This window comes from Lathamus discolor, chromosome 4, assembly GCF_037157495.1.
Source record: "Lathamus discolor isolate bLatDis1 chromosome 4, bLatDis1.hap1, whole genome shotgun sequence".
Classification (NCBI taxonomy): Eukaryota; Metazoa; Chordata; class Aves; order Psittaciformes; family Psittacidae; genus Lathamus; species Lathamus discolor.
Genome location: NC_088887.1, coordinates 105647140 through 105665822, shown reverse-complemented (window position 1 = coordinate 105665822; position 18683 = coordinate 105647140). Strand labels below are relative to the sequence as shown.

Genomic DNA, 18683 nt, shown 5'->3' with positions numbered 1-18683 from the left:
CGTGGCGGCGCCGACCCCTCGCAGGGCCTGCCCCCCCGGCGGCCGGCCGAGGCCCGCACCCTCCCCGCCCACTTCGCCGCGAGGGGGAAGGGCAGGACAGAATACCTCAAGCCCGCTCGGGCCGCCGCCGCCTGGCCCCGCTCCCGCCCAACCGCCGCTCAGCGGCTCCGCCTCCGCTGCCTGCCGGGAGCTGGGCGGGCCGGGCCGGCATGGCGGCGGGGAGGCGCCGGAAGCTGCGCAGCAGCCCGCCGGGCTGCCATGCGGGCCGCGCTTGCCAGCGGCGGCCGCCCCGGAGTAACGGCTGCGGAGTAACGGCCGCCGCGTAACGGCCGCGCGGCGAGGGCCGTGCCCGCCGAGCTCACGTGCGGCGCGGGAAGGCCTCTGAGGGGGATCGTGGGGCTGCGGCCTCCAGCGCGGCGCGGGGAGCCCAGCCGAGCCCAGACGGGCCGGGGCGGCAGCCAGGAGGTGAGAGCGGGGCCGCGGGGCGCGGGCGGTGTGCGGAGCCCTTTGGGCCGCTGCTGGTGCGTGGTCGGGCTGGGCGGAGGGGAGGGCGCCTTACGAGCGCCTGAATGCCGACTGAGTATTTCATGTCAGTAGCTGTGCAGTGAGGGGGCGCGGTGCGGCTGAAAGCGCTCGCTGGTAAAGGGATGCTCTTGGTGAGGTGCTGCCGCACGTGTGTGTGTGCTTGTGCCCGTTGGTCAGTGGTGTTACCTGCTGACAGTTGACTGCACGAACACTTCTTTCTTCTGCGGTCTTTCCATAACATATGGATCGCTCTGGATGTGGATTAAGAACCGAGGAGGCTGTTTAACCACAGCTGTACCTGCAGCAGCCGAGCACCTTTAGGTGTTGCAGAAAGGGCAGCTGCCGGCACAGGGGCCAGCACAGCCCTGGCAGCGGGCACCCTAGACCCCTCTTCCCTTGTCCTGTGCCGTGTCCCTTTCTGCGATCTTGCATCTCTTGGCCACATCTATAATAAACTTCACTAGTTTAGGTTGTATTTTCCTTGTGCCAACTGCATTTTTTTGGAAGGACTGAATGATTTGTCAACAAAACGTGTGTAGTCCCTATCCCGTGTCATGTGGCCTTGTTGAACCTCATGAGGTTTGCACTGGCCCACCTCTCAGGCCTGTCAAGGTCTTCCTGGATGGCGTCCCCTCCCTCCAGGGTATCAACTGCACCACAGCTTGGTATCATCAGCAAGTTGTTGAGGGCCTACTAAATCCCACAGTCTGTGTCATTGACAAAGATATTACACAGTATTGGTCCCACTACGGACCCCTGAGGGGCAGTGGTTCTTACTGGCTTCTGCTTGGGACATAGAGCCATTGACTATAAGCCTTTGAGTGCAGCCATCTAGCCACTACCATAGCCATCTAACAGTACATCTATCAAACCTGTATCTCCAAACCTCCACCTTTTCATTGGTTTCAGTCTTCTGCCCTGTCAGCTCTGTACCTCATCGGACCTTTTCACAGGCTAATTTAACTTACTAGAAGAGCAGACAAACTTGTGCTTTACTCTTTTTTTTTATTTTTTTTTTTTTTGCTGGTTTTTCAGTTTAGTCAGCTGTGGAAAGTCTGACAAACGTGTGCCATTAGAGAAGGTGGGGAGAGGGAGATGAGGATAGAGGAGGCCTCCCTGTTCTGCAGCAGGGAGTCATTAGGTCAACTCTAATCAATGAAGCATGAGCATAACCTTAATAATTACACAAGGTCCGAAGCATAGTTTGAGTTACATTTTTCGAGTATTCAGGATAAAGAAGGAAAGTAGCATTACTGGTTTAAAACATGACCCGGTAAGCTTGAAAATGCATTCTATACTTTCCCATCTGTAATGTGGAATTTACTCGGAGCTACAATGGTTTGTTTCAGCCCTTGATACAGCAGTCTTCTGATTGGCTGGGTTTATTGGCAGTTGTTGACAATTTTTGTACATTGTGCAAAGATCACCAGTAACTTGCTGCAATGTTACAAATATTGAAAAGTACAGGCAAGCCAATTGGTACCACTCTATGTATCTAGTACTGGCAGACCTGTTTTATTTGCTTGTTGAGTTTATGTCTTTGATATAAAAGGACTATTAATAATTTATTTTTAAGTTTATTATATTCTTAAGTGCAGTAAAAGTCTTTACTCCAGTACTGGCTGGGTGATTACAGTTGAGGAAGGTGTTGTACATCTCAGAACAGCTTTAAAAATAAGAGCAGAAATAACAGAAAACATAAAACCCTTGCTTTCCTTTTGAGAGTGATGACAGGCAAAACAGGGACTTGCAGAGAAATAAATGTTTTATAAACCCAAGGCAAGCTTAAAAAGGAATAACCTGAAGGTTGTTAGTGTTGCTAATCTTCTTGAGTGTGAGTTATATTTATGTGGTAAGAAATTGCCTGGAGTTCCAGTCATGTGATCTGTATATTTTGTTTACTCTGGAGAGCTGAGACTGCTGCAGGCCAAGGAACTGACTAAAAGCCCCCTGAACAATAGTTAGAGACATTCTCTTGCTAGCTATAACATGGAGAGTAAAGTTGTTACGTGTTTTAGCATGGTTGATCTCTGCACAACTTGCATGACAAAAATCAAGTTCCTGGCTAGAGTAAATATATGATAATAGAGTAGAGTCACAGTGTGATAGTGATATTGCCACTGTGTGAAAAATTGGAGAGCTTGCCTTTCCCTTATAGTCCAACAAGCGTGTATAGTTTCAGCTAATTCATGAATTTTTAGCTTGATTGAGCCTGGGACAATGATGTTTCTTGTACACCTTCCAAATCTACTTTGAAAACTAAACATGCTCCCTAAAGCACGTGGGTTCATATTTTTATGTACTTACTGTCAGTTACCACTGTTAGTTTTAAAAGTCAGGGTATGCTGTCTTCACATGCTGCAGCCTGATAATTCTGAGAAGTGCTGCCGAAGACAATGAAAGCATCAGTAGGACACCCCATCATCTGATTTTGACCCACTCAAGTTGCTATTTGGAACTGACTTGAAATAAGTTGTTACATTTTCTATTGAATTGGTTTTATTTATGCTCTAGTTGTTTGTTTTTTTTTTAAGTATTCTGTACAGTTTTGTAGGGTCTGTCCTTGTCCAGGATTATAAATGGTTTTGGGTTAAACTAGTATTTACGCAGGTCTCCAAGAATGCCTTGGGAAATTTGGTTTTTTTCTGAAATGAACTATAATATGAGTTAGTGCAGTAGTGTAAGAAAGGATTGAAAGGACATCATGGTGTGGGATAGGATGCTATTCAGTGGAAATAATGAAAAGGAAACAGTCATGCCTGAAGGAAAGGTATTATATTGATGACTTCACAATTTAACTTGCCTTAACTTCCTCCTTAACATCTTAAGGAGATACGTATTTATTCTAAGTTGTTCCATATGAAGTCAACAGGAGCAGAATGGTCCCTATAGTTCTAAACTTCAGTGTTTTTCTGGCTGATTCAAGGTGTAGTTAGCCTCAGTGCCAGTGAATAGACTTAAGGAGCTGCCTTCTGGTGTGCACCTGGTTCATGCTGAAGTTGTTCTTCACAAATAGAATCACAGAATACTTAGGGTTGGAAAGGACCTTAAGATCATCTAGTTCCAACTCCCTGCCATGGACAGGGACAGCTCACACTAAACCATGTCACCCAAGACTCCATCCATCCTGGCTTTGAACACTGTCAGGGATGGAGCATTCACAGCTTCCTTGGGCAACCCGTTCCAGTGCCTCACCACCCTCACAATAAAGAACTTCTTCCTTACATCTAACGTCAACTTCTGTTTAAGTTTTAACCCGTTACCCCTTGTCCTATCACTACAGTCCGTGATGAAGGGTCCCACTCCAGCATCCTTGTAGAAATCCTTCAGAAAATAAGTTTCTGTGTATGTGTGATATGCGAGAAGAGCAAAATTAGGCCCTGAATGTGAGAAATCATTTGAAATAGAATATTCAGTGTCACTTGTAAAATATGCAGTAGCAGTGATAACTGGAAGAGCTCTAGTTTGCTAGGAAGTCTTTAACAGTGTTAAAATAGCATCAGGAGAGGTTTCCAAAAGTGACAGTAACAGCAGGATGCCCTTCTGTAGTTAAGAATTGTTACATTTGCAGGATAAACTTTTAATAGTCGATTATTCAGTAAATCCACTGGTTTGAAAGGTACAACAGTAGCTTTTTTTTTTTTTTTCTTTTAAATGCTCCTCAGCAGCAATCTCTAACTGTATGGGATCTTGTTGTACCCATGTTTTTTGTTCTCTCTGAGGGTTAGATGCACTAAGCGGAGATGCTCAGGCACAACATCTACATTTCTGCAAAGCATAGTGTGCTTGGAAACTGTGAGACCTTCTAGAGTGCAAAGAATAGATAAGCTTGCAAATTCAGCGGCTAAAGCTGTTAAGTTTATTACATGACTTAATGGAAAGTTTTAAGTTCATAATCTGCACTAGAAAATAAGTATTTTCAGTTAAGAAAATACCCTTCTGAATTAATTTCCTCAGGATATACAGGCTGCATTATTGTTGGTATCTTTTTTTTTTTCCTCCAAATTTAATCTAATTTTTTTTTTAATTGTTTTATTCACTTCTTATTTTTCAGGAGTCTTTGAAAAAGCCTTAGTGGTCATGACATTGTTACAAGTGACATAAATTAGCCAGTGGCTCAGGATGATGGATACCCAGAAGACTACAAATGGTTTGCAAGTGATTGGAGAAGGGACTGGTATAGGGAAATCGACACTCCACATGGTGGGGTATTTGGGAAAAGTCAGTTGAAACTTGTTTTACATGTGTGCAAAGTTCATATTTTTCTCTGCTTTGAGAGATTTTTAATTGGTCTTAATTTTGCAAAAAAAACCAAAAATCTCAAATTATTTTCCACGGAAATCTATAACAATGGCGAAAGATTATTTTAAGTAAATCTGTGCCTATGCTTTTTTTACTGGCACTATTTTTACTGCTGTTTGCATTCCTATTGAAATTTATTTGTCTTTCAAAGGTCTGAGCTTGTGTTCCCTGGCAATAAGAGTCTTGTGGTTTAATTCAAATAGAATGAAATATTGTATGATTGTGTTGTTAAAGATGCCTTATTAAATATTTGAATATTTAAATCAAAAGATGAATTCATTTTAAACACTACTGTATGAATATGTATCTTATATTTTTAAAATCTAAATATACAATTATTATTATACAATAATTACTTTTTAATATTGTATTAGGTATTACATTTAGAAGTTGCAAGTTGGTCTTCTATCTTGATATGTTTGTATGTCTTATCTTGTGATAACATATGAAATACATACATTTATACTGCTTTTTCTTTTATTATTTTTCAGAATTGTAATCCTGTGGAAGCAGCTGCACATGAGTATTGTCCAGTCTGCAAAGAGAAGGGCCAGATCCAAGTTTTACGGACTTACCGCATTAATTTTCAAGAGTCCATTTTTCTTTGTGGAAATCCTCAGGTATTACACTAATTAACAGGGGGTTTTGGTTTGCGTATAGGCCTTTACCTTCGGGTTTACACCTCTTTAAGTTCAGTATTTTGGTGATGGTAAGCAGACTGTTGAAAGAAGAAGCCTTTGTTGCCTCTCACTTTTCAAGTGTTTTTTCCCCACTGTATGTGGGGAGGGTATAGCAATTCCATATGGACTGATGCCTTTAAACTAGTACAGACTAGGCTAGATATGGGTCTCTGAGTTGTTTTTGCCACCCCTCCCTGCTTCTAAATAATATTGGGGAATACAGGGACATTGTCTGGGAAGCTAGGGATCAGGTCAGGAAAGCAAGGCCTGGTTGGAATTGAGTCTGGCCAGGGGTGTTAGAGATAACAGTAAAGGCTTCTATAGGTATGTCGCAAACAAAGGACAGAGTAGAGATAATGTGGGGTGTTTGCAGAAGGGAGCAAGAGAACAGGCTACCCTGGTTTTAGAGAAGGCTGAGGTTCTCAGTGCTGCCTTTGCCTCAGTCTTCACTAGCAAGTGCTCTGACCACACTGCCGAAGTCTTGAAAGGCAAATGCTGGGACTGTGAGAATGAAGACTTTTGACCCACGGCAGGAGAGGATCAGTTTCGAGATTATTTTAGGAACCTGAACGTGTGTAAGTCCATGGGACCTGATGAAATCCATCCGTGGGTCCTGAAGGAGCTGGTGAATGAAGTTGCTAAGCCACCGGCTATCATATTTGAAAAATCATGGCAGTCAGGTGAAGTTCCTGACGACTGGAAAAAGGGAAATATAACCCCCATTTTCAAGAAAGAAAAAATTGAATACCTGGCTAACTGCAGACCAGTCAGTCTTGCCTCTGTGCCTTGCAGGATCATGGAGCAGATTCTCCTTGAAACCATGCTAGTACTCATGAAAAAAAATGAGGTGGTTGGTGGCAGCCAACATGTCTAATGATTTAACAAAAATACCACTTTACAGAAGTCCTATTGTAAGAGTATGTTTTGTGCTTTGTAGCTCTTGTTCACCTGAAATTGCTTTGTAGATTTTACTGTAACTTTCTTTCTTTCCTTTAGTGTATCTACCCTCTTGGTTATAAACCGTTAAACAGCTTAATTACTTCTGCTGATTCAGAAAATCATCAAGTTCCATCTACTGATAAGAAAAGGAAATTGTGTGGCATCAGTGACTTTTCTCCTGTTGAATCACATCCAAAAAAAGCAAGAACTAATAATGTGGCAAATGGTGTGCACAGTATTAATCCAGACCCTGTTGTCAAAAGCTCTCAGAATGGTTTATGTCTTCCAAAGTCAAGCCTACGTGACGTGTTACAAAATGACCAGCAAAAACCTAGTATCAATGTGGAGGTCTGCACGCAGAAGGTGGATTTTGAAACAACCACAAACATCAACAACTCTAAAGAAAGTCCACCTAATACTTCTAGTCCTGGAGCTCAACTCTTGCCAAATTCTGAACTTTCCTCAACAACATCTGAAATTTTGCTCAAAGGTGATAAAGGTTCCACTAATAACACAGATTTATGTCTTCAGTGGAGAAATGTGCATAACCTTTGTTGGTTAGATTGTATTTTGTCAGCACTAGTACACTTAGAAACATTAAAATTTCCTCTAGCAGAAGACTCTAATGATGGAAAATGTTTAGTCCAGGAACTCTTAACTAAATATAATCAAGCAACTGTGCTTCTGAATACCTGTAGAAGGAATAAAGTAAAAGGTGAGTAAATTCAGCTGTTCTTTCTTTATATTCGGACTCATCTGCTACAAATGTGTGGAATTTAGTACAGTTCCTTTAAATGTGCCTTCATTCTACTTCAAGGTCACAAAAGAATGATTCGCAACTCGTTATCATGAATTTGCAGAGTGGTGTGTTTTATCTAGCAGAATCCCAGTAACCTCTTTCTTGGGCAGACATGCACACTTTGAAGGAGTTAAACACTAAGTATGACTTGAATTTTTTATTGTCGTATCCTCCATACAGAATTTGTGATTTTTTTTTTAATGTAATTGAGCCTGACTTTGTTTCCTTCCTATCTGATGGTTAACATATTAGGATGTTGTTCTAATATTAATCTACAGAATAATTTCTGTTGTGGTTTATATCCTTGTATAAATGGGCAGTTGCCTTGTCACACCAAAAATAGTAAAGCTGGGAAGATATCCTGTCTTCTGGCTCCAGCTTCACTCACTGAAGGAATGCTTCCCCTAATGTCTGCAAGCTGTGCCGTGGATGATAGCACTTGTAACCTGTTTTAGTCAAAATTAGTCAAACACATTAACCTGATTCATACCTTCTTGAAAGGGTTTGTGAGTGTTACATGTGCAGCTTAATAGGTTTGAGAACAAACCTCCAAGCTCAGGGGTGGTGATGGGCAGCTAGGGGCAGCTTTCTGGGCAGCACAGCTGAGTCAGAGGAGGATGTGTCACTCTAATCAACTAGTATGGCCTTTGATCAGCTCCACTACTGTGTATTCAGTTTAAGACTCTTAAACTAAGATCTGTTTGTCTTAGTCCTCTTGAACTGACCCACTGGTGTCTTAAGTCTGAAATTCTAAGAGATTATCTATTAGAAAATTAATACTGATCTCTAGTTAGCCAGAGATGGAACCAAAGCCTTTCATTCAGTTCTGTTTGCAATGTAGCCTGGGGCAGGTGACCCATGACTTGTTTTTTGCTTTGATAAAATCCTATCTTTGTGTTTCTGTTTTAAAAACATATAAAAAAGGATAGGCAATAATATAATAAATAGGAGCTGTAAAGTGGAGCTAACAGAAGGAATTAGTCAGAAGGTATTATTGGTGGCATCCCTGTGTCCAAACTAGCAAAAGGATTCAGTGAGGATTACAGCTGACAAACCAACAGGCAAGGACGGGCTTCACTTTATACAGCCTATATATTCAGGGGCTGTTCTCAGCTGGGTTTTTTACCTTCTCTTGGCCATCCATTGTGCTCCGTGACAGCTGCATATTAGAGATATTTTGTTCTGGCTGTTGCTCATGGAGAAGTTCTGGATACAAACGATCTGTTACGTTGGGTTCAAGGTTCACAGATTAGCATGGGAAGAGTTACATGGGTAGGGATCCTTCAGCAACTGCATCTATGTAAGGACAGATGCATTGACACTGCTTGTGCAATGCTGACACGTTTACATTTATGTTAGAATTTGCTTTATGGAGTAGCACTAAAGGCATAAAATAAAGCAGGATATAAATAATTTCAGTTTAAATTCATCCACAGCTTCACACTGTAAGGTCTTTCCCCTGAGTCTCCAAATGATCCTAAATTCTGTAGCTTTTGTAGAAGCTGGGAATGGTATTGGAACCAAACTTTGCAGCTAAAGATCATCCTGCTTGATTTCTAATATCTGATTGGACAAGCAGTTCTACACCCAGCAGTGGATCTCTTCTGCAATTTTGATCAAATTTTGAAGAAGCCATTTAAATGTTTACTGGCTGCTTATATAAAAATTAATGGTACCTTTATCAAATTGGGCCAAATGTACTTAATACGGATTTGGTTCTTACTTCAGGTTCTGGTTTGAAAATGTTAAATCAGTGATAAAAATTACTTATAATACAAAGTTTTGTGAATTCCAATAATAATGCCTGGGTACACAGCCATCAGGTAAATGGAATTTCTTTCTATTATCTTAATCTGAAAGAGGACTGAGCCATTAAACCAGCCTAAATCATAAAGAAATGTGTAACACCCCCCATGAAAGTGTTTGCAGCTGTGTTCTCCCACCACGTGTTGCATGAGGATTCCGTTATAGTAAATTGGAGCTGTTAGTGTCACAATATTGCCATCATTACATGTTCAAAATATGAGTCACATCCGCAGCAATCGTGGATGTTCTAGTATCATAAATGTGTGTAGTGCTTTACTTTCAATTCTGGTTTCTAAGCCTTTAGAGGGGAAACTGCATGTCCCAATAGAGTGTGAAATTTTAAGGGTCACATCCATCCTGGAGTAGTGATACAGCCACCTTCCTCCTTCCTCTTGGCCACTCCTGGGGATGCCATTTACCTTCTCCTGAGCTCCTGTCTCTTTTAGCCTCATCACTGCTGCCTGCTGCTTTTCACCACTTTCTAATCTTTGTCTTTTCTCCCCATCTCATAATCATTATTTATTTCCTGTGTGCATCTTTTCTGCCTGTGGCCCTCATTTGATGTGAGAGGTGGCAGTTATCCCGTTTCCTCCTGGTGAACTGTATAGAATGGCACCTCCCTTTCTGGCTTTAGCTGTTTTAAATAATAAGGTGGTCTTTCTGAGTCAGGAGCGACTCATGAATTGCTAGCCCTTGATAAAGGTACGTGGTGTTACTTCTCCCAAGTAAGAAGTGCTAGAACAAGAGGAAATGGTCTCACGCTGTGCCAAGGAAGGTTTAGACTGGGTATTAGGGAAAATTTCTTCACTGAGAGGGTGATCAGGCATTGGAACAGGCTGCCCAAGGAAGCGGTGGAGTCACCATCCCTGGAAGTGTTCAAAAAATGTGTAGATGAGGCCCTTAGTGACATGGTTTAGTGGTGGTCTTGGCAGTGCTGGGGTAATGGTTGGACTTGATGATCTGAAAGGTCTTTTCCAACCTGGTTGGTTCTATGATTCATTATTTTCTTTTTCTTTCAGTAGACATTTCAGGAAGAATGTGTTTAAATATATAAAATACAGTCTCAGAAGAGCATTAGATAACTTTAAGAAGGTCATATCTTTCCTGGGAAAAATAATAGGTGTATCAAAAAACGGTTCATGTACCTTGTGGCATAGAAGACATACTCTGTTACAGGGTGAGGGGGTGGTGGTCCAGAAATATTCTGAAGTAGTTCATATATTCTGCTTCCAGAAATCTTCGCATTTCCAGGAACTGCTGGAAAACAAAGTAGTTTGGGCAACGGTGGATAGGAGATTGAATGAAAATTGTTGTGGAGAATAGGTGCTGTATTTATTCTGCTCCTCTGTGCAATTTTTAAGCCTCTTTACAGAAGCTGTTTTTAAAAAGAATTAAAAGCAATAGAGCAGCAAGTAACTTTTTTACCTTTTTTATATGCATAGATTTTATAAGGAGTAAATAGTCTTAGCAGCTGCTCTAAGTCTGTCAATTTGTACAAGTTGTGATCATGATTGTGTAGTAGAAGTTTCATTCCTGCTTGTGCTTAAAGAATGTTTATGTAGAAACAACGTGTTTTATTATGAAGTGTGTAACATTCAAAAGCATGTAAGCAAATTTTTGCACTTTTGATCTTAATGTTTAGGTTTTAAAATCATCTTTTAATCTCTGAATCTCCAGGGTTTGTAATGTGTGGTTACACTGTCATCTAATCATAGAATGGTTTGGGTTGGAAAGGGCCTTAAGATCAAATAGTTCCAACCCCCTTCCATGGGCAGGTACACCTTCCACTGTATCCTTAAATGTTGCTACTATCTAACTGTTGGTACATGCTAAACCATGATTTAAGCCAGGACAAATAAATTCGGGTTAGCAGACTGCAGTGAAGTGTGAATAACTTGTGTAAATTCTTCTATAATTTTCAAATCAGTTAATACCAAACACTGGCTGTTCTACCAACAGTTTTAAGCAAGTATGGGTCAATATGAAAGGCATTAATTGGCAGAGAATGCGTGCATGTTAGGGGTACATATGTGTGTGAAAGGGTGGGAGTGTTACACATGAATACATGAAGACATTATGTATTTTTTTCCTTAGATGTTCTTCCAAAAGCAGAATCTCATCTCAATGAAATCAGAAACAGAATGTTTTCACAGCTTCAGACTCGGCTTAAATGTGAAGTTGGTAAGTAATTAGTGCAGCATCTCTTTATTTACTTTCCGGAAACTCTCCGTATAATGCCTTGTATATCAGTACATAAAAATATGTATGTACATAAGCATGTAAGGCAGTTTTCACGTACCTAATTCTTACTGGTGACATACACATACTTTACAGTGTGATCAGCTGTTTTGACTGTTTTTGACTTTCGAGAGAACATAATCTTGTCTTTGTAACTATGCTTTACTCAAGAAATTGTCATTGATAACGACCTAATAACATGGATCAGTCTCCTGCTGTGAGGATTAGAAATACAGCCTTGAAGGGATAACTGGAATGAAAATAATAGTAATAAGCTTATTTTCTTGCTTTTTGAAGTACTGGAAGCTGATTTCAAATAGTCAGTGACTGTGTCCCATCTTTGCAGGTAAGAAGGAGAGTCCAGTGTTTGCACTGCCTCTGCTTTTACAGCTGGATCAACAAGCTGAGAAGCTATTCTTGCATTCATTTTCATGGAAGTTTGAATGTGTATGTTGTGGCTACAAATACCAGAACCGGTGAGATTTTTATTTAAGTGGCTTCTATTGAACTGTTCTGTCTGTTTTAAAATCTGCATATAATAGTTGATTTTCTTCATATCTCCAGATCTCACCAACAGCTTAAGCTTGTTGGTGACGTTTTAAGTGCTTTAAGATCTGTTTTTTTAGGTTAGTGTCTAGGAAAACCATGTTGTCACTTAAAAAAGAAATAATAGGTAATCGTGTGATTCCCTGGCCATACTCTGAGATTTTGCTGAGAATTGTTGTGGTTCTAACAAATATAAGCCTAGTACGCTTTTGCTATTGAGGAATGTCTGTAATACTCATTTGGATTACAAAGAATCAGAGAATCTATTCTAAAATAGTATTACAGGGAATTAATTTCTTGAGAATTTATTTACTTCTATGTAGCTGGAGTTACAAGCTAGTAACTTAAGCTCCTTTAAAGTCAGTGGGAAGAGAGGCACCTTCAGAAGACAGCTCACGACTTGAAAACTATCTGTTTCTCTCCACTATCTTAGGTTTATACAATAGAATTCTAGATCCACAAGTGAGATGAGATTAATGCTGTTTGTTACGCTGCCAGCTAACGTATGGTCCTGGTTAATAGGATGTGTTCAAAGGCCTTTGTTACATACTCTGGTTGGTTTTGTTAAAGTTGAAAAACTAGGTTAGGTTGAATATAAAGGAAGTCCTTTCTGTAGCTAATGAATGAATATGCTATGTTATTTCACTTTAATATCCCGTACATTGTATTTTGATACAATGTAACCTCTGTGTAATCTCTGCTGCCAGTGTACTGTTTTTTGAAAACAAGACCTTGTATAAGATGGATTGTGAGGTAATTTGTTGCCTCTTCCTCTCTCCTTGAGATTCTGCGTTAGCCAGTAAATTGCGCAGAACCTGGTACAAGGTCTGTCTTCTGCTGGAAACAGACATAACATGCTTAGGGGGAAAGAGCAAATATTGCGAAACTGAAGGCCACAGAGCTCCTGAAAACAAGTGGCATGAATATGAAGAGAATTTGGCTTTGCCTTAATATTTTTATAACTTTTTTCTCCTAATGTGTGTATTGTGTTCTGATCAGCAACTCATCTTACACTTTTTTTCTTTTTCTTTTATTACTCTGTGTCTGTATCAAGATTAAGGAAAACACTAACGACATTCACAAATATAATCCCTGGTTGGCACCCACTTAATGCTATTCATGTTGGACCATGTAATAACTGTAGTGACAGATCTCAAAGACGACAGATGATTTTGGAAAAGTAAGTTTGAATACATGAACTTGAAAATAAAATACATAAAATGCTGAGAATTTACTGAACATGTCACTTTTAAACCAAAACTATTATCTTGGGTTTGCAGAGGTTCTAAACATTAAATTCTGATAAATACTCACTTTTTAAGATTATAGATAATTCCTAAATTCTGAAATGGCAAATCGCATTTAATAAACATGAAACAGAGAGCAATTTTTAACATGCTGACCAGCGCATGTGTTTGAGCCAAGTCATAAATACTTACTACCAAGTAGTAAATATAGACAGCTGATATCAAGTGTCAGCCATTTCACTCCCCCTGCCATTGGTGGATAAAAATGTTGTTTGATCATCCATTTACAAGTTGGACTGCAGAACTATGTCCTTTCCTCATGTGGTTATGGCACATTTGTGTCCTATTTTTTTCATGTTTTCCCCACTCCCCAAATCCTTTACGTGGTATTGTTTTTTCCCCCCAGTCCGTAACAAAATGGAATATACGGTTGGGGTATTCTTATCCTTTGACTACTGTGCAATCTGAAGAGTCCTGTGTGGGAGTAGAATAGAAGGGGCAGGACCCTTTGAGATACTTTTTCATGAGAAACTTTTGCCACTCTTTTCTTGATATAAACTGATTCTTTATCGTTTCTTTATTAGGGTACCCTCAATATTAATGTTACATTTCGTAGAAGGCTTGCCACATAACAACCTGGAGAACTATTCATTTCAGTTTGAAGAAAACACCTACAAAATAACATCTGTTGTTCAGTATCAAACAGATAAGCAACACTTCATAACCTGGTCTTTGAATTCTGATGGTAAGAACTGTAAATTCTATTGTAATACTTCATGAGTCTACATCAAATACTGTTTTAGGGGTTACTGCAGTACTCTCAACAGTCTGTATATAAGAATGAGGATTTGTTTTGTCTGGATTCCAAACTTCATATTAACATTTTGTGAATAATTGTGGGAACTTTGTTACTCAGGGGGAAGGTTTCAGTTTGCTTTAACTGAAAAAGTGTCTTGTCTTACACTGTACTCACTGGCAAAAGTTATTTGGGTAAAGTTGTTTTCCTTGATAACTTTGTAAACGTTAAGAAATACAGTGTGAGCACAGCTGTGGGACATGCAGTATTGGTTAGTTTGAAGTCAGTTATTAATCCATTCTTGGCTGAAAGCAGAGGAACATATTGAACTATCAGCATTAATGAAGTTTCCTTTAATTTCTGAACTTTATTGCATCTGAGGGGTGGGAGGTACAAATCTATGTTAGAAATGTGACTAGTGGTGTGATGGTTGTACTATTGACAGGAATGCCATAATCAGAGAAGAAGAAAAGTTGGTACTTTAATTCTCATGCTTCCATAAAGAGAATGGAGTGCAGTCTTATCAAGTGTGATAACATGAAAATTGTCTAAATCGCAATGCCAGAGTTTAAGAAGTAGGGAGAGGAAGCAGCTGGGAAGTGCCTAGTTAGGAGCATCCTATACATCCTATATATCTATTTTTAAATTCTTAAAGCTGTAAAATATTTGCTCATGATCTGTGAACGATTTGCAGAAGATGACGTAGATTATTAAATGAACAATTTATCTTAAAACCCTGTGCCTCCCACCCAGCCAATGTAAAAGCCTGCATAGAAATGTTGAGAGCTGGCTCTTCTCTCAGACCTGTGCAGGTGTTTTCAGACAAGATGTCAGCATCATTAGCTTAGATAAAAACAACCCCTTAGCTTACTTTTTTTGTGTTGACCTGCTCTGACCTGCAATAATATTGCTGCAAATTCTGGTTGTGAGCTTGTGTTCGATCTTTTTCCAGTGGAAATCTCCCATTTTTCTCTGATGTAATAAAGAATGGAGAAAACCTTTATTTTCTGCTTGCCAGGGGAATGGGGTAATACAAATATTTGGCAAGTGTCTGAGGATAGTGACTTCAATTTTAAGTCTTTGAGTTTCTACACTGGTTGCTATTTATTTTGCAGGAAGTTGGCTTGAATGTGATGATTTAAAGGGGCCGTATTGCAAGAGGCATATAAGTTTTGAAGTTCCTCCTTCAGAGATTCATATTGCTATCTGGGAAAGGAAAGCATCACATGTGCCAGAAGAACCAAATTCACAGTTCAAGAATAGAAATATTGAAGATTTTCCTTCTAATAATGTACAGTCAAATTCCACAGTGTTGCACTGTGGTTTTGATAACACTGTAGACAAAACACCTGCAGAACATCTCAAAGAGGATTCTGCAAGAAATCCAGATGAGAAACAGCCGCAGGTAGCTGAGGATGAAAGTATTGTGCCAGATTTTCTAAACCATGAGGAACATGATGGTCTTGCAACACTGATACTTGAAGAAATTCAAGTTAACCCAGAAGGTAAATCGCTGCCGAATGGACGAGTGGTGGGAAATAACACTGTTGTTGAAGTGAGCACACCCCAAAAGCAGGAATTAGATCTTTCACCTAACACTCCACGTACAGGAGGGTTTGCCGAAACTATGCTAGCTATGAGCAATAAATGCATGTTATATGAAGATTCCAGCACCTGCTTATCTCTAGAAAAGTTGAACCCAACAAATACTACTCCTCCTGTGCCCAAAACCCACCACCCTGACCTGTCTGACTCACTTGCTCAAAGAACAGATGGCAGAACTAATTTGCATGGAGGATTAAATTCAGAACTACAGCTAAACAAGAAGTTGTCGCCAGTGGAGAATATACAAAAATCACCCGACTTAAAAGATGCGAGCATTCCTGTAATGAATTCTCAGGTTGCCGGTTCTGCTGCTGCCAATAATTCCTTTCAGCCTTCACACAAAGACCAAAAAAGAGGATTTGTAGGAAGCTGGGTAAAGAAATTATTAAACAAGAATACTTCTTTTATGCCTTCGAGTGCCTCAGCTCTCAAGAATGAGAGAAGTTGCAGAACTCCCTCAATGCAAAAAATAAGTGAGGTGCGGTTGCCAGTTAAGGGAGCAAGTAACTTTGGTGGATTTCAAAGCAGAGGTACAAACAAAACCACTGAGGCCCTGAAGTCAGTGGTTCCTCAGAGCAATAACATTCGTCCTTTATCAACTTTCAAAGGATTTTCTCAAAGCACTCGTCTTCCAACAGCAAGTCATACCACTACTGAAGGTCCATCTTGGACTAAGTCAGGAAATACTTTAGGTACCTCAGGTAAAGTGACTCAGTTCCATTCACATAGCCATAATTCTGGGAAGGCAGAGGCGTCAGATACTGACCAAACAAAAAAACTTCGGCTAAAACTGTTAAAAAAACTTAATGCTAAAAAGAAGAAGTTGGCTTCATTAGATAGGCTGGCAGTGGAACAGGTGAAACATGGAAAACCTGTGAATGGAGATGTAAGCACTGTACAACAGACTGAATCTCACAATGACAGTGAATTATTGCAGAGCTTTTTAAGGGAGCTGCAGTGTCAGATTGATGCCGCAGATAATGAATCCGAATTCAGCACAAACTCTGTATCAGGGTGCACTAGCAATGACGAAATACTGGCGGAGTTACTATCCCCTGCTTCAACAGTTGCTTCTTTAGAGGCTGCAAAAAGTGAGGATGAATGTATGTATATGGAAATGGTGGATAGCCGTGTTCCAGCAACAGCGTCTGATGAGAAGACCAGTGTGCCACATGCAGCAGTGACAAGTGAGGACCATAATTATTACAGTCCTGTAAAGGACAGTGATTCAGAACTTCATACAGTAAGCAAATCCAGTGTGAAAAAACTTGCTTTTGGAAGTCCTACAAGGGAGGACATCCTTGAAGACCTGTTCTCCATTTCAGCACCAAGCTCAATGGCAGGTGACATAGACTTACCTCATTTTGATGAAACTTTGTTTGAAACTTGGTAAATATTCGGTTTCTTGGGTTTGAGTATTTTTCAATATTATGTATATTTTGAAACAAAGCACTATTAAATTATATTTTCTAACTAGTTTAATTGCACTCTGGCTGTACTTGAACAATTTCTATTTGAGGTTGGTTTCTTTTATTATTTTATTGTAACAGACAATAAGGTTTTAATGCATTTTATTATTCTGAGAAGCAGTTATTTTACCTGTCAGATATAATTACGACTTTTAGCTTAAAAACACCTATGAGTCTTCATTTTTGCTGCTTTTAATATGGAAAACTTATCCATATTCTACTGAGTTTAAGAAATAATAAACTTCAGTAGTCTTAATGATGTAATGGTGCAAGAAATACTGTTCAGGTAGTAGTGATCACCCAATTCCTGAAGTTATTTTGTCTGACATTTAAGAAAAATCCCAAGAAAACAAAAGTACCTTCTGTAACCAGAGATGTTTGCATCCTTTGGTACAAAGATTATTTGCAACAGTAAACTGGAGGCTGGTATTCTGCTAGGAATTCTGTTCTCAGAATTACTGCTGTGTAAGTTCACTCTGATGTGTCCACCCCTTGGATCCAAGGAAGGGCAGATGCATGGTAGAAATTTTCCTATTTAAGTTTACAGCATGTACTGAATTTTAATCCTGGGTAACTGAAAATATAATTTGGCAGAATATTTCTCTGAGCCAGGTTATTTTTGAAGTAAAATTAATAAGATTCAGGCCAATGTTTGCAGCACTGAGAATGAATTTCAGATGTAACTTTTCATTATTCATAGCTACAAGTTCATTAATAGAAGAAAGGTTTCTAAGAATTAAAGTCAACTGTAAGTTAATACCCATTACAGTTGTCACGAGGAGATTTTAGAGCAGCGCACCCCATCTATATGTGAGAGTGCCAAGGAGAGGCAAGGCCAGTAGGAATCAAATAATGAATATTGTGTCAGGGCAGCAGAGAGTAAGCAAGGGGATTCACATCTTGGTATTTCTGGATTTGTATAGCTTCCATTTTGCTAGCTGGGAGCCTTTTATATTCACAGACCCCTCAGGGCATTATATGCTGAATTTGATTAGCTGTACATTTTTCCTGCACTCAAAAATGCCAAGATTTTTCCCAGCAAGTCCTTATTTCAGCCAATTTTACAAGTAGTCTGCATTTTTTTCATTGATGTAGATCTGAAGTTAAAAAAATAAGTCCTCAGTCTTGGTCTTCCAATAGGTGCGGTTGAACATACTTGGTATTACAAGGCATGGCTACAGATTTAAATGGTCTTGGATTGCTTGAACCAGGTTCAAGAAGTGTTTGAATAACTGTCAGTGGCACTGAATGAACTCATCTTGCCAAGCTATTTCTATTGCGGTTATGTACATGTTTATGGAACTGGCACTTCAGACAAGGAATGGTTTAATTCTTGAAATGTAAATCTTTGTAAAGAACTTGAGCTCCTTCTTTGTTTTCAGTGTAATCGGTAATGTTACAGTAGAAAACAAATCAGTGGATTCTGAATGCAAAGTGCCGGTGTACCGCTGGTGAGATATTGGCCTGTTATGAATTCCCTTATTAAAAATCCTGAAATGCTGACCAAACTTAGAGTTTATCTGTGAATAAACCAGGTGCCTCTGCAAGACTTGAGGGGGATGATAGGATTTTCTGTGGAGTTTTGCAGACAGTGGTTTCTATATATGCAAACCACTAAAAAGTGGTGTGTCTGCAACCACGACTGCTTGTAGGTTTCCCCAAGCAGTGGGGAGCTGCCTTCAAGTACAGGTACTGTCTGTGAGTGACTGAGTGGCAACTGCCTGCAGCTGT

The 18683-nt window shown here is 39.9% G+C and overlaps 1 protein-coding gene across 3 annotated transcripts; it reads left to right on the top strand.

The window, feature by feature from the left end:
- Positions 1-198: 198 nt before the first annotated feature.
- On the top strand, positions 199-18460 carry USPL1 (ubiquitin specific peptidase like 1). Of its 3 annotated transcripts, none has more exons than XM_065678430.1 (9): positions 199-465; positions 4580-4728; positions 5319-5447; positions 6504-7161; positions 11146-11232; positions 11636-11765; positions 12890-13015; positions 13667-13827; positions 14994-18460. In XM_065678430.1, exons 2-9 carry the CDS (start codon positions 4648-4650, stop codon positions 16874-16876), a joined length of 3255 nt encoding a protein of 1084 aa, XP_065534502.1. In that variant the 5' UTR covers positions 199-465; positions 4580-4647; the 3' UTR covers positions 16877-18460. The 3 variants fall into 3 exon arrangements, with proteins under 3 accessions (XP_065534502.1, XP_065534501.1, XP_065534504.1); XM_065678429.1 differs by having other exon boundaries at positions 4580-4746; XM_065678432.1 differs by lacking the exon at positions 199-465 and having other exon boundaries at positions 4584-4675.
- The last annotated feature ends 223 nt before the right edge of the window (positions 18461-18683 follow it).